Source organism: Lutjanus erythropterus, chromosome 3 (genome assembly GCF_056507025.1).
Source record: "Lutjanus erythropterus isolate fLutEry1 chromosome 3, fLutEry1.hap2, whole genome shotgun sequence".
Lineage (NCBI taxonomy): Eukaryota > Metazoa > Chordata > Actinopteri > Lutjaniformes > Lutjanidae > Lutjanus > Lutjanus erythropterus.
In genome coordinates, this window is record NC_139319.1 from 25175149 (window position 1) to 25197768 (window position 22620).

A 22620-nucleotide genomic window follows, 5' to 3' on the forward strand; every position below is an offset into this window, starting at 1 on the left:
ATAAAAAAATCAACAAAACAGCCTCAGCTTTAAAAGCTCCCGATGTGTAAAGATTCCATTAAGACTTGAAATCAGCAGAAAGTCAGCAAGTTTAAAGTCAGGGTTGTTACAAAAATAACAAAGAAACAACCTTTTAAAAGTTATACTGAAGAGAGCATGGGCAACAGAAGTGGATGAGTGCAGATGTAAGTGAGAAAGAAATGAAAGACAGCCCAGAGCAGAACAAGAGGGGAAACCTGAGAATGATGAGTTACATTCCAATTGCGTACCAAGGATGTTAATAAAAAACTCTGTGAACGTGAAGAGATCAAATCCTTTTATAAGATATTAATCAGAGGGGACAGCATTCATGATTTTATTCCACAGCTTCAAGCTTGGTACGCAAGATGCTTTACTTAAATAAAATATTATATGGCACAACAGTCTGCGTTTGCTGCCTCAGGACGAGACACTGACATTGAGCTAATCACAGATGTGAAGCAACATTATTGCAATGATGTTTTATTATGCTACTATGACAGAGTTTTTGATCATGTCTCTTAAATCAATATTCCTCTGAGACATTTTCTTATAAATGTTTTGAAAGTCATTTTGATGTGAATTCATCCTTCATCACATTCACAACTGTGATCTCAGAGATGGTGAACAGCTGCTGGTTGATAGATGACTAGTATGTCATCTCTAATTTCTGTAATGATGGGATGGAGTTCAGTTTGTCCACAGTGATAATGAAGACGGTGGAAACTCAAACATGACATTGACTGACTGGACGTTTACAAAGTGACTGGACAACTTTGCACTGTGGATATATACAAAATCGACATTTCAAAGTTATTTCAATGTAAGACATTCTACAGTAAATAATATCTGTTGAGAGCTGATTTTACAGATTAGAGCTGCAATGATTAGTCAATTAATCGATTAGTCAGTCAGAAGAAAATTAGTTGCCAACTATTTTGATAATTCATTAATAGTTTAATTTATATAATTTCAAAAAAGTAATTTGCTGTTACCAGCTCCTTAAATCTCAGGACTTGCTCCTTTTCTTTGTCATTTATGATAGTAAATAAAAAGTCTTTGGGTTTTAGACTGTTGGTTGGACAAAAGAAGCCATTTGAAGATGTCAATTTGAGCTCGGAAATTTGGATTTCATAGACTAAATGATTCTTAGAGTAATCTATTAATCATGAAAATAATCAATAGATTAAATGACAAAGTAATCATTAGCAGAGCTTCAACTATTAATTTATCATAAATTGACTATTAAATTACTTACCCACTGTTTTAGTAATTGATTCAGCATTTTGAGTTTTTTAAGAAAAAAATCCTCTTGATTTTAGCCTCACAAATGTGAATATTTTCTGGTTTCTTTACTCCTCCTTGACAGTAAATAGAATATCTTTGGGTTGTGGAAAAAACAAGACACTTAAGAATGTCACCTTGGGCTCTGTGAAACAAGAATTAACATTTTTCACCATCTGCTGACATTTTGTGGATCAAACAACTACTCGATTAATCAGGAAAATAATCGACAGATTACCCGATAAGGAAGGTAATTGTCAGTTGCAGCCCGATTATGATTACAGTTGTAATGTGTTGTCCTGATGTGGTCCAATTCTGATTTAGGCTGCAGTGTGTTATGTTAGATGATGTGTGTAATCGTGACTGAGCTACGGGGCCCTGCGGCATACAGGCCTACAGGCTTTTGACTACATGACAATAGCGAAAATGAACCAAGACTGGATTACGCCAGTCCTGCATTCCTCTCCAAACCTGTTTCACACACACACACACACACACACACACACACACACACACACACACACACACACACACACACACTCTCTCTCTCTCTCTCTCACACACACTAATCCTGTGCACACAGACAGAGAAATCACTGAAGCAAGCCAATACATGTCTTACACACACTGGCTCAAAATGCAAAGAGAACAGTTACCAACAAGAATAGTGTCTGCATGTGGGGAGTGAAAACTCATTACAATATCCTAAAGTAGTTCTATCAAAAGGAGGTCTAATCATTGAAAAGTAGAACGATGAGAGAGTTTTCCTGTGGTTTATATGTGCTGCTTCTGCACTATTGTCTACTACTTTGTGAATAATTTTAATTTAATTTAATTGATTAATCTTTAAGCCAGATCCGGTTCACAGCCTTCGTATATGGCAATCCATTGCGCTGTGGGAACACCACCTGTCAAAATCAGCTTTCCATTAACACAGTTCGACCTCTTCTTAATGCACAGTGTGGTGAGTGATTAAACCACAGCAAAGCGTGCACAAATAACCTGCAGCAAGCAGTTTCAATGAAGATCCACACTGATGGCCTGTTTCAGTGAACAGAGTAGTCAGAGCCACTTTGGATTAAAAAAAAAAGATGGCTTTGCCTTTATTATACTGTAAATTTTCAGGTGCATTCCTCCCCCTATTTTCCTTGTTTTCCCATGAAAAATACAAACTGTGTCTGTCCATATCATCTGCTGAAGCCTTCCTGTCACATTCATGGAGCCTATACAAAACTAATCTAAAGCCGTGTTTCCACCACAGGAACTTTTCCCGGGGTTAGTAACCTTTGGAAGAACTCTGTGCGATTCCACCAGACCTTGGTCTAAATCAAGTTATTTCTAATAAAGTCCCCGCTCTAAATGAAAGATATTATGTCTTGTTGGGTTGTGTGCTTATCAGTCCAGATGATCAAACAGAGAAATCCATTATTTATTCGAAATAATCATGTATTTCCTGCTAGCCATTGCTGGCTGGTTTGTTGTTTTCATTGGAAAGAGACCCAGAGCAGCAGAATTTCCATATTGTGCGGTTAAAGCTAAGGGTGTGTTTCACAGCTAATTTTGTTGAACACTATCAACTGTACGGGATAGAGGCAGATATCAGACTTGTGTTTTATTTACTGGAGAAATGTCACCAACACGGCTGTAACTGTAGATGCGTAATGGCGATTAAAGTGACTGTCACACCAACAGTCTTGTGAAACCTCTGTGCAAGTGAGATACTGACAAAACGGAGACTGGCATATATTGTAAGGTGTCACTGTGAACTTGACGGGTGTCTTTGAGCTGGGTTTCGGCGGAGATGCAGGCAGAATGTTTATATTGTGTCGCAGCCTCAAGTGTCTTGTCAGGACTTGTCAGAACAGGTGTCTCAAACTCTGATCCCCTCTTCACATCGCTTCCTCTTGTTCATGCTCTCTCATTCGTTTAAAACTCCTGATTCCTCGCAGGATTTTGTCTTATCTGTTTCTTGTTCATTTCATTCAAACCCTCACATTTTTCTCATTTCTAAAGCTGTCTCTCTACCATCTATGAGGCAGGTTATGATGACTCAATCTTGTGTCAGTCCATGTTCTTATACAGGGTTTTGTTTGAACAGAGAGTCTATAAAAAAGTCCACAGTGTTGACCCTTTACTTTCTTTTCTGTTTATCTTTTCTGCTCTATCTGTAATTTGATCCTCATTTCATGCCATCACACAAAGACTTGATTCATTGCAAACTTTCTGAGATTCTCTGAAATTACAGGTACACGTGTACACTGCTTGAGACGTTGTATATACAGCAAGACACTGGTACTGTTTACCAAACTTAAATATGTTGTAAAAAAGGGTGTAATAACCTTCATTTTGTGGTAAAAGGCAACTTTGCCCTCAGTCACAGTGTCTCGGTTTCCCATGAAGCCTCAGCTAACCTGTAATCTTCACTCCTCTGCAAAGTCTAACACACACACACACACACACACACACTGCATTCTACCTCAGGGTTAAAAACTGGTGTTTCCCCCTTATCATACATGCCTCTGTCTGTGCACAGTGTTTGGGGAGATAAAGCTGCAGATAGAAGAGTTCATGAATGCCAAAACATTGAAACCACAGTGATTAGCTCAGTCTAACAGTGTAAGGGCGACAGTTGATTACCCATTGTCTCTGACTTTGAAGTCACTTGAGGTCATGAATGAGTGCACATACCTGTAGAGCTGGGCAGTAAACCAATGATTTACTAAAACAGTACTGTCATGCTGGTATGTTGTGTACAAACCTTTTTTCTTTATATTAGTTACAGTATTTTATAAGATTTTACCAGATTTTTTTTCCTAACAACTCTTGTGTTGTGAAGGCAGTTTGTTTCTAATGATGAAAACCAGCTACATCACAGATTGTTAATACAATAGGCTTGGGTGAGTGGACAAATGCATAGGCCATCTGTGATTGGGGAAGTCCATCGCCAGTTATTTTTGAAGGGGCAATTTTTGTCATTTTATTTTGCTAATGTAATGCTAACAGTGGACAGAATGACCAAGATGGTTTTGGTGAGTTTTGTTCTGTTTTCCTGTCGAGTTTGAATGAAGTGCATTTTACTCACGGTTAAACTCATCTTAGTTCAGTTCAAGGAAGAGAAACTTGGCTTTAGGTGTACAGTTGTATTTTTGTGTTTAGCGAGGAAAAAAGCTGTAAGAATATTTACTATCTTGACTTAACACAGCAAACTCTGCACACACACTTGTGCAAATATATTAGCAATCGCCAGTTGTCTTAGTCATCATTCATCATTATAACTTTAATCTGTACAAAAAACTTTGCATGTTATCCCTGTGTTAACTTTGATTCCCTGCAAAACAAGGAAACACAGAAAAGCCCCAGCCAGATATTAATATGTACACACTGAATGTAAATGTACTGCAAGTGAGCATATAGACAATAAAGTCAACCTAAAAGCAATGAAAAAAAGATCGTGTATGTTTCTGCTTGGGTATAAAAGTTCAGTTGAGCCAAATTCTCATCGCTGTCTAACTGTAATGTAATAGACGAGACTCTGACGTTTATGTATGTGTATTACGCTGTTGTAATTTCACTGACTGACACTTCTAAAACTGAGCCATTCTTGGAAATGCATCGAGTTAGACCAATGCAACAATGTGACTTCTCCGCAGTCGGATTAAACAGATAATCCTGCATGTTGATCGTGTGCAGTGAGCCAAGATGACTCATCCACGCTGCATAGCACATTATTCTCTAGTTTCACCATGCATATGTATGTTCCGGATGACCGTGTTAATCTCTGTAGCCCCTCCGCTGATTTGATGACTGGATGACAAGGTTTTACAAAGGCTTCACCATGCTGTCACTCTTGATCTGCTCCTCAGCTTAATGGCTGTGGAACTGATTTTCTCACCCAAAATCCTTCCAGACTTAATATTTAAAATGTGTGCGGCAGATGGTGATTTTGTCATGGCTAGTGATCAGAAGCTTGCCCATATTGGGAACCACTCAAAAGGGCAATATCAAACAGTATGCAGACATATACAATATTTAGCTGCATGTCAACCATCTGTGTGTTTGGCTGATGAGATTATTACTGCACAAACTGTTCTGACAGGACAGAGTATGTCAGTAATCATCATAGTAAGTCTTTGTCTTGGGATACTTTGACGCCTGCTTGTTCAGCTCAGATCAGGCAAACTCTGGTGCATTTGCATGTTTGGTTTGGTTCTTTTCTGGCCTTTTTCCATACACAGAGCTGGCCTGGCTCAACTCAGTTTGGCTCAGCTTGTCAGTCCAGCACGGCAGGGGTCTGCATTTCCATTACAACAAGGCTGCCCACTTGAAGTTGTGTCTTTTACCTGAAGACGAGCTCGAGGGGGCTCGAGTCGAGCAGGTTCATATATGTCCCTAAGAAACACACTCCTTCCTTAAATTCTTCACAATGTAAGTCCATGTTGTTTCGTTATTTAAAAACTTTTATTATGAAGCAGCACAAACAGGAAATGTTTTCATTTAGGGGGTTTCATCAGCAGTAACTTAACATGACTCTGACAAGCTGAAAGCAATTATGAAACCATAAAACAATACAGATACCTGAGAGTGAGAGAGTGACAGCGACACAGAAGAAAAACTACATCTCAAACATAAAGATTCTGTTCGAAGCTACAAAAGTACTGCGAGCTGAACATAAAGAGACTAAGAAACATCTTTGGAGGAGAAGACAGGAAGCGGGCTGGCTGCGGCCGGCAAGATGTCACCGTATCCGTCTTGGAGGAGGGTCGGGTTTGCTTTGGCCTCCATAGTGGTCCATCTTGGGCATAGCTCAGCATGCTGAAAGTGATAATGGAAATGCAACGTGGCATGGTATGGGTTGGCTCAGCATGGTCAAAAGTGCAAGTCAAAAAGGCCCGTTTGTCACTCAGCTGTTGCTTCTGTCCAGACTGTGGTCAAGAGGAAGGTTTTACACCTGTAAAAAATATGTTTGGATTGAACTGAAAGATCCAGAGGTCTGGACCAAAGGAAGTAGGCGGGAAACAGCACTTGAACTGCAATGTGGTGGGAAGCTGCTTTGAAAAGGTTGGTCTCTGTGCAGTTAATTGGTGAGGTTTGTACATTTTGTCAGTTTCTTAAATCTTTGCACTTTTGTTTTTAAGCTGTGTCATTATACACAGAGCAATAGCATGACAAGCTATAAACTGAACAAACTAAGTCTCAAAATGACCACAAACCACCAAACTAACTGTGATGGAAACAGTGGTCAGTGTGATACAGTGGACAGTGGCTGCTATGATGCTCCCTGCTCCGCTGATGACTGAATTTGGTGAAACCACTTTTGAAGTGGTGCAGCCTCCTCCACTGCTGTCCAGACAGACTGTGGTGTGCTGAGATTTTATAACTGAACTATGAGCAGGATGCACAATTTTACTTTCTATGACTGTGTTGAGATCTGACGTTTTCACATCACAGATGACAAAGGCATTAAATCATGAGGCAGGCTAACACACAACACTCATGTAAGCTGAAATATGAGTGTGACATTGAACCTAAGAAAAGAAACAAATAGTCGAATCTTTGTAATAAAGAGCCAAACTGATAAAAGCTGAGCACAGCCCTAAAATGGGCATTTTATAAGAAGTGAGCTAAATAAACAATGTCTATATCCATATTTATGCAAATTGCTTGGTAACAATAGTCACATATACATCCCTGCTCTCACATGCTTATGAGCTTATATGTGCAACATTAGTTTTGATTGATAATAAAACTCTTAATTCCTACTTAATGACAGTAGAGAAGATAAATATAGCCAGAGAAGATAAATAAGCACGTAAGGCAACATTCAGACTGGCATTAGACCAGCATGAAAAAATGCAGCCCTCTCATTAATTTGAATGAGGCCAGTGCGGCGACGCAGCAGGGGTGCCAATTCACAGGGCTCTGGCACAAAAACAATACAGGGCCTTCCAGCACAAAAGTTAAATCTGGCTCAACTCTTCGGACTGCAAGACTAAGCTTCAATGGCCAATCAAATGCATACGAGTGCACATTCCTGGTACTGTAGATTACTTCAGCATCTGACATTTCTGGTGACAGATGAAATAACTGCTGCCATGAGTTGTAATATGCTGTCCCGCCTATCTGACTCACCTTCATACTCTGTGATCTGTTGCTCACGTCGGACAGCCTGGATCCTGCTTCATGTCTCACTGGTACCTAAAACAACATATCTTCTACCCAAAGGAACCCCTTTGCATTGTCTGCAAGGATGTTTTCAGTCTGAACGCCCTCAAAAATGCAGGGTTACTATCAGTCGCCGCAGTTAGTTTTTGCACAAGTGGAGCGATGCAGTCAAAGTCAATGAATGAGTGTCGGCAGAGGTAGGTAGGAAAAAATATGCACATTCTTTACTCAAGTAGACGTATAAATAGTTGTGAAATTGAAAAGTGCAGGCTGTGACATTTCTATCCATTATTTCTGTATAAAGCTCTGAACCTCACCTTTTCTCCATAGTCTCAAGTCTCCCTCTCATCTCCTTTGTCAACACACACAATATGCCTTTAATTTAGGACAGCTGGACAGCCTTTAATTTATATGACAGGAAAGGGGGAAGAGAGAGGGGGAATGACATGCAGCAAAGGCAGCAAAGGGCCACAGGGTGGAACTGAAACCGACAGCCACTGCAGAGGGCTCACAGCCTCTGTACGTGTGACGAATGCTTTACCAACTCAGCTACCAGGCCAACATTACATTGTTTTCATCATGTCACATCTGTTGCAGGATGGCAAAGGCATGCATTAAAATAATGGGTAACAAGCTTGTTTTTAACATGCAAGGAGTAGAAAGTACCGATATTTAAAATTTATTTAAAATTAGGGATGCACAGTAACGATTTTTCTGTCAGCCGACACAATGACTGATAATTACTTGCTTGTCCAAACATACTCTGGCTTTTACAGAGCATTTTGCCAAAAAATTCTAATTAAATGCTTTGACATAATCTGTCAAATCAGATATTATTGTAGCCTAAAATTATGGGCTAATATACCCCACAGCCAGTATAGATCAATATAGCTGTGATAGGCCAATATCGGACGATAATTTATTGGCCCCAATATTTATCACGCATCCCTAGTTAAAATGTAGGCAGTAAAGGTAAAAAAAAAAAAAGAATACAAAAATAAATGCACACATACAGATACCTGAAAACTTTATTTAAGTGCAGTAACAAAGTATTTGTATTTTTTTATTTTTTTTGCTTCCCACCTCTGCCTGTCTTTCCATATAACAACATTTTTGCACCTCGCTCTGTTTGCAGGTGTGAAAACTAAGAAAAGTAAGAGTCCCTGCAACCTTGATGGTTATACTTAGAAACATCATGTCACATGGATCAGCCCAAACAGAGATCAGATGGAGTGCCGTGGGTGTAAACTGTGTATTTAAGTTTCTTTTTTTTTTAATAACCACACTAGGATACTGTGGGCAGAGCCATGAGTGAGGGCTAAAACCAGCCTACCTCCTGTTGAACAGAGACTCTATTGTATGTATGTCTGTATGTCTGTGTGTGTGTGTGTGTGTGTGTGTGTGTGTGTGTGTGTGTGTGTGTGTGTGTGTGTGTGTGTGTGTGTGTGTGTGGAACCTGACAGCACACCGCTGATCTCCCTCAATCCTTCTTATGGCTGTATAACATTGAGACAAAATGAGAGCAGAGGATTTTGCTCCTTTGAGGTGCTATTGTTTCATCATAGTCTCCCCTCTCTCAACACGATTTAGTCAAATTGTCAGCGCATTAAACTTGCTTTGGTCTAACTGCTGAACACCAAGACCTGTTGGAAGATTTCTTTGATATTCCCTCGCAGTGATCTCTTTGATGCTCTTGAGCGCGTGTGTTCCGTTGTGATCATTTGTGCAAGATAACTGTACGTATCTGCAAAGTTAATACCTTGATAAATATGGAATCGCTGGGTTGATGGCATCTTTGATTCTTTGAAGTGCTCACAATTATTGGAGCCTCTGTGTGACTTCAGAGATTATGGGCTGCAGGAGGAGTGTCAGGCATGTGAAGTGCAGCGGTGATAAATGACTTGGAGTAAATCTGTGATGTATGTTGTTGACTTTGATAATCCCCAACACGCTCCAAAGTCTACTACACTGTTAGTTCTGTGACGTGGGACCTACACACATCTCACACATTAACCTTTCATCATTTGCTGATCTGCACACACACACACACACACACACACACACACACACACAGCAGTGGAATGTGGTGTTTTTATTCCGCTGACCTGGACTGTCAATCAGACGAACTTGGCTGTGTGCTGTGTTGCAGCAGCACCATCCAAGCTACACAAATTCCTCCCATACCACCCACCCACAGTCATAGTCACACACACATACAGTACACATCCTCTCACTGTGTGTCAGATTTATTTCTATGTAGATAAGTGCCATATCCATCTCCGATAATGCAATTTCTGCTGCAGGGCCTGTAAAGCAACTGAAAATCAATAGCTGATGAAAAAGCACTTTACAACTGTTCTCTCCATCCATCCCTCAAGCTCGAGAGCGATTGCCTCGCTGATTGCCCTGTCTCCGATTAAACTTCCCTCTAGGAATTTGTTTTAGAGTTAGTGCACTGTCTGTTTAAGTCAGGCTCTTCCTGAGAAATAGCCGGTGACGACAGCAGAGGATGCATTCAGTTCAAAGATCAAGGTCGTTGTGATTGCGTGGTCTGTCTCTAATCGTCTGAAGGACAGTGATGTTTGGACTCTTCCTGTTCCCAAGCACATGGCTGGAAGGATATTTTCAACTTAGTGGCCTTGCGATAGTCTGTCTCTGTCTCACAGGGATGAAAATGTGAAACCATCTTTATTGAAGCTTTAGTCTCAGCCTAGCTTTGCATTTAAAAAACAAACAAACAGACATGTCTGCTCTGACCCTATCTCATCCATTTCCATTTAGGAAGCTTTTACATCAGGGATTCGGGCCCAAATCTGAATACACTTGAGCCCAAAGTTCAGTTTGCTGGATTAGTGTGAACACTGTCTCTCATATCCAAGCATGGCTCATTGGTCCATGCATGGATCCCCCTGAAAAGGTGGTCGAGTACAGTTCACAGCAGGTCTTCTACACCATAGCAACAACATAAACAAATGTCATGTACATGATAATGGAAGTGTATTTAGTTTCAGAACAGTACTAATGTGAACAAAAAAAATGCAGTTTAATTTAATTTGTTGTTGTTGAAAACATAGCATTACAAGATTGCACATTGTCAGATTCTGTGCAAAACTATAGTTGTTTTTTAAAATGTAGGTTGAATAAATTACTAACTTAGAACAACACGTTACATAATAATATTTTCAAATCTACAGTCAGTTTTTAGCCTTTGAAATCTGTGTTTTGGCCCAGGCCCCTGTCAGAAAAGATACTTGGCCGCCAACCCAAGTTAAAAGATACCTGCCACCGGGAAGGAACCCTGCTTAACTGTATTGCTAGGACATATTTCACAGAGGTATTTTGAGAATGTTTAAGATGGAAACTGAAGCAGTAAAACCAAAAAAAGCAAAATCTTTTTTCAAGTGTACCAAGTATAACCACCCCTTATAACCAGAGTTGCCCACAGAGTCGTTTTGTTGTCTGACTCTTTGATTCTGAACTGTATAAAGGAAGTTGCACCGGTCTTTTTACCATCTCTTCCTCCTCCTTGTTGTGTGCACTGTACCATATTGTTGCAAATAGGCTAAAATAAAAGCTCTCTGTCTGTATAAGTGCTTCTGCTGGTCTTTAAAAAGTTTAAAATACAATAATCTGAATTTCAGGTCTTAAATATGATTTTGACAGGTCTTAAATTGATTGATTGATGAATTATGCATTTATACTAAGCTTGATTTAACATTGGTCTCACTTTTAGGGTTTAAGGTGTTTTTTGGGGAAAATGTGTTGATCATGTTGAAACAACTACAAAACAAAATCGACATCGAACCAATACATGCCAATACAGGTTATACACATACACGTACAATTTTGCCAGTATGGACATGAAAGGCATCTTAAATTTCAGTCATAGTGGTCTTTATAAGGTGTTAAAAAGTCTAACATCTAACTTGTTGAAACCTGCAGAAACTCTGTGTATGTGGTAAAACTTTTTATCTTAGCTTTCCACGCATCTTAAAATGTGGCAAATCTCCCATATTATCAGTTCTTTTAACTCATTATCATGTTGCAGCCTCTCTCCTGCAGGCTGTGTCACAGCTGAGGTGCTCCACAAACACACACACACACATAAACACACACACACACACACACACAGAGCGTGAAGTCAGCAGAGAGACCAAGTAAAGAAAACTCAAAGAAGAAAGAAAGAAAATTATATTTTTATCTATTTTTATGTGCTCCGTCCGTAGTCGCTCATCCTCCACCGCTATATTTTACACAAGCACGGCGCCCTAGCTAGTGACCTTTGTTTCATAACAAAGCAGCAGGGGCTTTCAGATGATTAGCTGGTGCAGGCAAGGAGAGGAGGAGGAGAACCTTTTGTTTTTTTGGTCAAGCAAAATGAGGGCTCTTCCATACTTTAGATCTTAAAAATAGGGAGAATTCTGAAACCAAAGTGGGGGGTCTGTGGTTTCAGATGTTTCAGAGGTGTGTCCTGCTTCTTGCTGACACTTAAATATTGACAATGACAAAATAATTGGTATTTCTTTTTTTTTTGCAAACAGAGGCCTGCTGATGATCTAACAAAACAACAAAAACAAATTCTCTTCACTGTGTCTCTCTCCATCTCTTACTCACTGAGAAGGATGAGGTGCTAGCATGGATGCATTAAGAAGATTGCTGCCTAAGTGTAAAAAAGTTGGGCTCATAGATGTTGTACTTTGCCAGAAACGGGTTGTAATAATGAAAAAGAGAAAATAATAATGTGTCGTTTCTCATAAATCAGGAAAAATACGGGAGCATTTTGTCCCTGGGAGGAAACCAGGAGAGGGAAATGTAACCTGCGTCTCCCAGTGGGGAAAATTCATACCAGTGTACTTTCTATACCATTTACCCCTTTTTCCATCCCTTTCATTTCTGCAGTTTACAAGCTGCACTCCCCAAGAGTAATAAGAGCTGAAAACCCAGCCATGTTGAATAGAAGCAGGATAATAGGACACGCAGAAGCAGCACTTTAAATGAGCCTCTAGCAGATGAACTGCACTTCAAAGCCAAGATGATTCCAGCGTAGCATCACTAATACAGGTATTAGAAATTAATAAAAGTACTAATGTTAGTACTCAAATGTGCTGACAATCCTGCGTGTAATCGAGAGCACACAATCTGATACCTCTGCTTCCCCCTTGCACTTTCCTCTTTCTTTACGATAGCCTAATCGCGCCTGTCGTCTCTCCAACAAATGGAGCAGAAACTTCAAAGTGCAGAGGAGCAGGGTGGCCAGCGGTCTAACAGCACCATAATTGCATCATCACAAAAACAAAATGTCACTGGGTGGCCTTTTAATGACTCCCTCCACCCCCTCCACCACCCCCTATAGACCTGAAGCTATTTTCGCAACTCAGTGTATGTTGTGTGTTCAGTGGCCTGTATTTACAGAATCAGCCAATTCAGAAGAGTGTTGCTCTTTTATCTTTCTACATGCCTTCCTGGTGTTAAGTTCTTCTTAATTAGAGCTGCAAGGATTAGTTGCATTTGTCAGTTAGGTGAATGAGTGGACATCTGCAAGTATTTTGATAATTTGTTAATCATTTGGAATGTTCCAGCTTCTCAAATATGACAATAAACTGAATATTCAGAAAAAAATGAATAGATCTTTTTGGGCTGATAGAATTTATCCCTATTAATTCACTATTTTCTAACACTGTTAATGATAGTCAGTGTATTACTGAGAGTAGATGGTGGACGGTGTGCCCCTACTGTTGTAGGAAGTTATGTGCTGCTGTGGACTGGTCCAGAAGGAAAACATATTCCGCCATCTAAAGAAAAAAAATCACCATCAGAAGAAGTGTTCATATAGTATGAATATTTTCATTCTCTCCAAACCAACAAGATTCCACTGGCAAAATCAGTAATTTTACCTCTCAAAACACGGGAGCTGCTGGTCTTCCTTTGTTTTTTTATTCATGTGGTTATGTCATTCCTGTATTTTAAAGTTTGTTAGGATTCAATAAAATCACACAATGACACAAACTAACTAATATATCGAGGCAGAGATAGACAAGAAAATTAATGTGTTCTGCAAGCTGAAATGACTGATTTTAGACTTTAGACAAAAGACTGTCTGACAGTGAGGTTAAGTGGTTAAAATCTTCTACAGGGTGCATTTAAATTGATATTGATTCAAGTGGTTAAAATACGTTTTGCTGCTGACCCTGTCCACATCAGTATATTGCTCAGTGTGTTGATGCTCTGCTTCTCAAAACTCGGGGCATATCAACCACTATCTGCTGTTGGTAATATACTGAATAAATACCTGATACAACCCCATGTTAAATGATTGTAACTAAGCCTGCAAACTATTTCTTAATCACCACTGTGTCTTATATGAAAAAGTGGGTTACTCCTTAACAAACAGAGGGGAGCAGCATTGCATGTTGTTTATTTATAAAGCTCTGCTGCAAAAACTGCAGTTACTTCTGCTCTCTGATTACATTTAAACACAGTATTTAATACATGAGGATTTTAACCTGTCGCCAAATCAAAATCAAATTTTAAGAGGTTCTACTTTTGTGCTTTGATTCACACTTTTGATAGCTTTTTTCATAAATGTTTAATGCATGTCTATAAATTATCTATGTTTAAACTGTATATGTTTATTTTTGTACACAGGTCTCTCTTAAAGAAGATATTTCAAACTCAACGAGACTACCTGCTTAAATAAAGGATTAAAATAAATAAATCACTTTAAAGTGAGGTAATAATCTGCAGATTAATCAATAATAAAAATCTTAATTTTTAGCCAAATCGATGCTGAATATATCAGTGCAGATGTTGTTATGAGTTGTTGTCATGTTGTCTACTGTCTTCGGCCATGTTTCTGTTGTATTTATACAGTCAAATAACTGCAGATTCTCCTTTAGAGAGCTTTTGTCAAGTTTAGCAGTGTTACCTGGGCTGAAAGATGCCCTGTGACACAGACATTAGAGTCTCACGACCGACAGTTCACAGCTTTCATGCTTCGCTGCAGCCCGTGTCCGTCCTTGTGAAAGTCAAAGTCAACAACCCTGGACTCTTACCTTTCTAATAACATGTGCACTCATATCCTCGTTGGAGTGGAGTGTTGTATTTGAACAAGCTAGTTCCTTGTGTCAGCTGTTTTGAAATGGGATTTAAATTCCTGAAACATGTGCTTTGCATAGACAAGTTATCTACATCTCATCTGGTGTAGCTGCTGTATGCCACCGCTGACTACATATTCTGTGTCAGTTAATACAGAGCAGCAGGAGGCATTGATGGTATGTAAGTTCTGCCTATCAGATCACACTGATTGTACCGATTGCGTCTCCCGCAATCTTTTTCGGGGACCTGCTTTTTAAGCCCTCAGCAAATTAAATGCTAATGCTTTGGCTTTTCTGGTATTGTGCTCAGTTTGAAAATGATTCAAACTTTTTTTAATGTCCACTGTGGTTTGGATATAGCTGGAAAAAAAACACTGCAGCCTCTCGCCTTATAGTGTAGGAGTAGTGGTGCTTATGAATCCCATTTCATTCTTATATGCTGTGAGTTGTGTACTGCCAGTGAGTGTGTCAGAGAAATCCACGAGCAGTGAACTGTGATGCTAAACAATTCTTATAGTTTTTCATTCCAGACACCCCACTGTTCTTCCATCTGTTCCCGCAGAGCCAATGTCACTACACCAGGACTCAGCATATAGACTTCATGGCACCCCACTAAGCAAATATACATTGTTATATAAACATGAACACATACACTGAAAGCAAATATACATTCTTTTGCACCAGGGCTGCAGGAATGTTTGCAAAGGAACCTGATGAATGACTGAGAGGCAGCTGGAGTTCCTGCATCTTTCTATACACACACTATTAACCTCTTTTTTATTAGCCGAAGCAGTTATTTGATTAATCGATTAGTCAGTAGACTGAACATCTATAGGCAAGAATTTGATAAATGATTTATTGCCATTTTAATGTAAAATGTCACCATTTTAAAGATAATCTCCAACAATTTCATAATGTGAAAAAAAGTTTTCTAAACCCTTTTGTGGCTTCACAGGGAGCTGCTCATGATATGTTCTGTTTCCTCAAGTGATGTCGCTTGAGTCAGTGTCAGATGGGGGTTAAGTTTGAAAATTACTAAAATCTGGGATATGGCTTTAGAAAGAAATTAACCTACCAGTCCTCTGTCGTCTATGGATGGGCCATATGTTAAAATTGTCCAGACGACTGTTGTCAGCCCATCCATCTGCGATTGGCGATTTCTTCGTACCCCCTCCCATCTCCTCCCGTCCTTTCAAATCTCAGTTCGGAAATGTGCGCAAATTCACTATGTTACATATGCCATGTGCTTTCACTAGTAAGAAAAATTAACTAACAAAATGTTTCTACTTTTTGATATTTTTGGACCAAAAAATTAAGTAACTAAATGACAGATAAGTTGATGATAAAAGTTAATAAACTAGCCATTTGTTGCAGCTCTAGGTATACATATATATATATATATATATATATATATATATATATATATGTGTGTGTGTATGTATATATATATATATATATATATATAATTTTTTTTTTTTTTTTTTTTTTTTTTTTTTTTTTAAATCTAGAACATATCTGTAAATACTGAAAAAAGCCCATCACAGTGACACCTCATCAGGGCATGGTGTGAAATTAACATTGGTGAATGTTTGTCTCACCACTTTCATTATATGCAGGTGAAAGGACAAAAAAGATCTTCAGAAATTGAAATGATGCATGACAATGGATCAATTATCAAAATTGTTGACTGATAAGTTACTGAGAAAAAGCTTCTTTTTTTTTTTTTTCAACGAAGATATTTTGTCAGAGTAGGAGAAGCACAGGTGTAAATCATATCATTAACAATGGCTGAACTCCATTTAGCTGCTTTAGTTTCAGGGTCCTGCTACTGTTCATGCTGGATCACTGCCAGACTGAATACAACAGAGATCTTGTTGATGTCATTAGCAACACTTGTGTTTTTCCTGTTATGACAGATCAAAATGTCTGCAGTAAAAAAAAAAACGAACTGTTGACTAATGAATTAACTAATCATTGCAGAACTAATATACATCCCTCCAGACTACTGTTCTCCTGCTTCTGTTCTTCTCTTTTGCCTTTGGCTCAAGCACCTTCAGCCCATTGTGTGACTAAGTGTGAGTGGGTTATGAGGAGGGAGAGAGACTGGGAGATGTAAACTGGGAGAGACTCAGTGTGTGGGAGGTCATACCGCTGAGGTCAGACGGCCTACAAGTTGCTCAACTGGCGAGTCTTTGTGTTGGACACAAATTATTTCCTTAAAAAAAACAAAAATCTGTAAAATTTAATGGAACTGAAGCTTCAGTCATTGCAGCCATCTGTGGTAGCATATAACAGGTGTTACAGGTGAACCAGTGTCTGTAATGAAATACTGAAGCAGCTGAACTGTGATCATGGCCGTGTGCCATAGTGGTGTTTCATTCTTGCTGTTTGGTTTGGAGATTATCAGATATAGTATGCATTAACAGAGGCAAGGGGACAGTGAACAAGTGCAGTTTTTGTTGGGTCCCACAGCACAGTTGTGGGTTGCTGTGCTCTCTGACTATCACGAGAGGATTGTGGGAGTGGTGTGAAAATTCACAGATAAGGTGCAAAGATAAGATTCATGATTAAAGTAAAGATTTTTCTTAAATAACACTTCTGATGGTTGTTTTATAACATGGACACTGTCAAATAAAGAACAGACATGATTTATAGCAAATCCTAAATAAGTTTGTATGACTTAATATATTCTCTTAAGTGTCATCATTCTTCTTTGCACAATTCTTGATTTGTTTTTGGTTTTTTTGATTGTTGAATCAATCTTTCTGCGTGTAAAAATAACTAGCGCTTAGTCTGTTAGCTAAATGCTAACATATAATCAGAATTCCCATTGACATGCTAATGAAATTAGCATCAGGTTTGCGATAATATCTTAACAAACGGATCCATTTTACATGCTGAACATAAAGCGACATGTGTTCATACCATAGGGACATATGTTTCCTCTGCTCTGTGGAAACAAGCTAAAAACTGCTGACTTTATTGTTATCTAAATCTCTCAGCGGGTCAAAGCTCAAAATTCACAGTTTCAGAGTTCAGTTTTATATATAAAGGATGTTAAATGCTCATATTTGTGGTGTATTTTCAGGGGCGCTAGTCATTGTGATCTAACATCTTGTTTTATTTATTATTTTCTCATGGCATTAGCTTGATGAGCAAGAACAGCTAGTTTACGTCAAAAAGTATTTTATTGAATACTTTTTATAAGTAGTTTATTAATGATGCTCCTGAAATAAAACTAAAAGAGACTGACTCACAAGTGATTGCAATGTTTTTGGAAATATAACTCATGATATTCAATCTTGAGAAGTGTATGATTTAACTCTAGTGTTTTAAAAAGCTAATAAAAGTCACAATAAATGGTAATATGGAATCACAATGCTTATAGCAAAGCAGTGCTCAGAATCAGAATCACAATACATATTGAATCAGCACCCACATATCTTAATAATATTGAGTCAGGAGAGAGGTGCATCATAACAGCTGTGTTTACATTAATATCCATAGTGGATTGGGTTGGAGTTAGAGTGTTTTAGTGTTGTCAGAAATATCAATTTGTCAATAAATATTGTTACTTGATATTTGAAATGCTTTCAATACTCATTTTCAGCAGTATCAATACACCGTAGCAGCTGAACTTTCTCGCTCTCTACAACAGCAAGTGTCATGGTTTTGGATCTTTGTTGATTTCCTGTTTTATTTTGGCAGTCTTGCTTCTCCCTCATGTGTCCAGTCTTTACTTCCTGTCTTTGTTCTTTTTCCCGCTCTTTTTGATTGTGATGTGTTTCACCTGTTTACCCTCCTGTCTCTCATTAGTTCTCCCTATTTAGTCCCTGTGTTCCTGAGTGTCTTTGTCAGTTCGTGCTTGTTTTTTGCTTGTCAGCCTGCGTCCTGTGTGTCTCCCTCCTGTGATTCTGTGTTTTTTTGCCCCTGGCTTGTTTTTTGAGTTTGCTCTTTTGGATTCTGTTTCGTTGGACTATGGATTTTTGACTCCCTGCACTTCATGTATGCCCTTGTTTTGTTGTTTTGTGTTAAGTAAACCCTTTTGAACTGCTCTCCTTCTTGCGTGATCTGCATTTGGGTCCACCTTGTTAAACCACAACAGCAAGTTGACAAACGTACCGCGTCAGCGCCAACTTAGCCCGCCTCCTCTCACCTAGTCACAGTGCTGCAGTGCCGTCTTTTTCTCATCACTCACTTGCCCTGATTGAATATCTGTTGTCATGTTATAGCCTTGTTCTATGTATCTTTTAATTAAAATCTAAAAATTCATGCATTGTTGCATTAAATCTTCCCCATGGTATTGAATATTGATATTTCATGTCTCAGTATTTTTCAAGGTATTGTGTCAAAGGTAGAAATTCAAGTGTCATGATAATACTATGCTGATGTCAGATGGACTTTCTCGTAAATGGGTGTAAAGAGCTGCAGGTGTGCATGTGCTGTTTGACTGAGGGTGGGGCTGATATACACATGACTACATTCACACAAAATTAGGCACTTTGGCACCTTCCTGCAGGGTGCTGCACAGGTGTGCGTTGGTTCGGCTGTGTTTATTTGTGTTTAGAACATCACCATGAAAAAATCCATAAGAAGTTTTTATTTCTCAGAGTTACTGCTTTGGTTTTGCCAACTCATTCTTTAGGACCTTTAACCTCCATAGCTCTGTCTGCCTTTAAACATGCAACTTCAAGCACATAGCCAGTAAAAAGGAAAAAGTATAAAAAGAAAAGGAATTATAAATACAAACCTTTTCTGTCACAAAAAAAATCTGACATTTTTGTTTTGGGATACTGGATAATTGCCTTTGAAAGAAACTATTCAAGATTGCAAAATCACTCTTTGGTTCATCTTTGAGCAGACTGACCTGAGTTTGCTTGATAATAATCAGGGTCTTGTAGGAAACACAGTAGATTTCATCTACAATTTCTCTGTTTCTCTTTCTTTCAGCCCTTTAAAAGACTTGCTCTTATGTTTGTGTCACATGTCGTTCCATTTTGTGGGATCTGAACCCTGAACCAGTTGCCACTGTCACCTCATTCCCCCCTCGTCATCTCCCCCTCTTTCGCTCCTGTCTCCAACCATCTCGACTTTCTCTGTCTCTTAACTTTTTGACTTTGTCAGCCTTCCCTTCTCTACCCTCCTGTATCATGTCTAATTATCGAAGTGAGTGTGTGTCTACGGGGAGCTCCTCAATACCTCCTCATCAAAGCCTCTGTTTGTGTTTGCTTGTTTATCTCTGGCTGCTATTCTAGGCGCTCTCCTGGAGCCCTGATGAGACACAAGCCTCGACTCCCAACGGAAGCTTATACTGTAAGCTGTCACCGCACCTCCAGTCATTCAAAACACTGCCAAAATGAGATTTTGTCTCTTTCTACCTGATATCGTCTTGCAACCTCACTATAGGCTATATATTGTGTATATAGTATACTCTTATGTGCCTTTCTGCCGGTCCTTCCCGTCTCTCTCACCGTCTCAGTTCTTGAGAGAATTCCAGTCTAATGAAAAGCATGCCAGAGGTTGTTTCCTCATCAAAATTCTTCTTCTTTCATCCCCGTGTGTTCCCCTCTATACACAGTACACCTACATTTTCATATTGTTTCATGTGGGCCATTTTCCCCTGTGACCCCAGCCCTCACCTTGAGGGTGCCACAGGAATCCTTCAGGTGTTGGTAAGGAGAAGTTTCTCACTGTGTTGTTAACTTAGACCCCTTAAGGCCCCGAAAGATCTGCCATATTGGCAGAGCAACAATAGCATCAACTCTGCTGACTTGCCTTGTGGGTAGAAATGAGAAACCTCATTTGTAGGGTGTGTGAGTGTTGGGTAGAGAGAGGGGGTTTGGGAAGAAATGAGTAATGTAGCTGAGGGTTTTTTGTGTCAAAAGCTCATTTTGCACTTGAGCTTTTTTCAAGAAGGGTGAAGTCACCTTTTAAAAAACCAAAATCAGAAATACTTTATTGATCCCTTAGGGGATATGGGTCACATTACAGATGCTCCCATTCAGCAACAGAATAATATATAAGCATAAACAAATTACAAAGAAATGAGCATATCAGCAATAGACCTATATAGATATACAACCTCGGTTCCAAAAAACTTGGGTTGTTGTGTAAAACCCAAATAAAAACAGAATGCAATGATTTGCAACTTTTGACATATATTCAGTTGAATACAGTAGATTAAAATAAAAATATATAAGGATTATTTACAGATGGGCATCATGACACAAAATATGTATATCAGTGTAAATAATTCTGCTGAATGTGTTGCAGGTTGTTGAATTATTGCACCGCTCAGTTTAAGTTTGACCATTCTATTAGTGTCTATAGTTTGTGAATGAGGTTTTGCAGGTTACGCATCAACAAAGCGTTCTGTGCGCATGTGTGTGCGCTTTGGAAAGGACACGTTTTGTGGTTGAAAGCTCTGTGATGGCGATTAGCGACAGTGGCTGTGACAGTGTGGCATTTGTTAGAGAAATAGGGCGCCGTAGTGCTCAGATCTCCCCCAGTGTGAGATCTTAGTTGCTGTGATGGCTGAATGTGTTTTTTGGTGTAGGACAGAACTCTTTACACACCACACGGGATTGTCGGTGACTGGAGGGATTATTGTTGCCATTGCTTAAAAACCTCCCAATTTCAGTTTCAATAACAATGTTTGCACTGTAATTATTCGTATCACATGAAACCCACCCGGTGCAGAATCACATGTGGGACACAAATAAGTTGTTGTTTTTCTCCTGAGAAGTTGACTTTCTTGTTTTTTTTTTAAAGAAGGGTTTCTTCTAAAAGCAGAGTTATGGCTTGTGATGGCAGGAACTCACTAATGACTGAGTTGCTGTGAGCTGGTTGCTATGTATGACTCCAGTCTATGCTCTCTCATGTAACTCTGAGTTTTGGGGAGCTCAAAAATTGTCCCATTTAGTGTCAGCTGCAGGGGAAAACAAATGCCTATGCTCATTTTCTTCGAGATGCCTGAGGCTCTGTTATGATAGACACAAAAGGCTTAATGGGGGGTGTGGGGCAGGCGTTTTTGGCGAGGGTGGGGAGTGGTATAGAGGATTGTGGGTTATGGTGGCTCTGCAGGCATAGGCATGTACTTCCAACATACTTGTCCAATTACATGCGCTTGAAGTCCGGTCTCTGATCTTGTGCTGCCACTCATGCCTGTATATCCTCAGATATTGGACACTCTTCAGACCACAGATAACTTTCACATTTGTAAAGACAAAAAAAAAAAGTTGACTATACAGCACACAAATGGACACTTCAACAGAAGAGTTTTTGTGTGTGAAGTATGGAAGATATATCTGAAATAATTTGCTGTGCTTCGTTCTTTCAAACCAGTGAACACGGGCGTTTTCGGAGGAACAAATGGATCCAGTTGACTTGTCTTGTATTATTTTACCTCTGATCTCTAACCTTCATCCCTTGTTGTGTCACAGGTGCCAGGATGGATGAGGCGGACAAGTACATACAGCGACTGGAGGCCATCGCTGTAAGTTTACAGGCACATACACACACACACACACACACACACACACACACACACACACACACACACACACACACACACACACACACACACACACACACACACACAGAGTGCAATATTTACTTAAATGCCATGTTAAACCACTGACTATGTGCAGAATTCCTACACCAACCACAATATTTCTACACTAACCACACATCATTCAACACCCATAGCACACCACCACTCCATATGTGTCACACCCCACCTTATGCTTTATTTTTCTGCTGAGTGCTTTTGTACCCCTGCTACTTGTTGTATTTTATTGTTAATTATATGTTTTTCTCAATATTGTTTATTTTTATACTTTTCTGTACTTTTGTATCTCTAATATTATTCCTGTCTACTTATTCTTTGTAAATATGTGTGAATCTATACATTATATACATAAACCTTATACATTATATCTATACATGTATCTCTGTATAGATCAGGGCCTTCAAAGAAACACTTAAACTTAAACTGGCAGTATGATGGTTCAACATTGTATGCACACAGGCAGATCCCCTGGTTTTGAGATGATCTGATTTGT

General features: G+C 39.2%; 1 protein-coding gene across 1 annotated transcript in view; it reads left to right on the forward strand.

Moving 5' to 3' along the window:
• Positions 1 to 22620, forward strand: part of palm3 (paralemmin 3) — a 47753-nt gene that overhangs the window by 12114 nt on the left and 13019 nt on the right. The window contains exon 2 of the mRNA XM_084715578.1: positions 22000 to 22052. Coding sequence (XP_084571704.1) covers positions 22008 to 22052 — 45 coding nt within the window. The 5' untranslated portion in view covers positions 22000 to 22007. The remainder of the gene's footprint in view (positions 1 to 21999; positions 22053 to 22620) is intronic.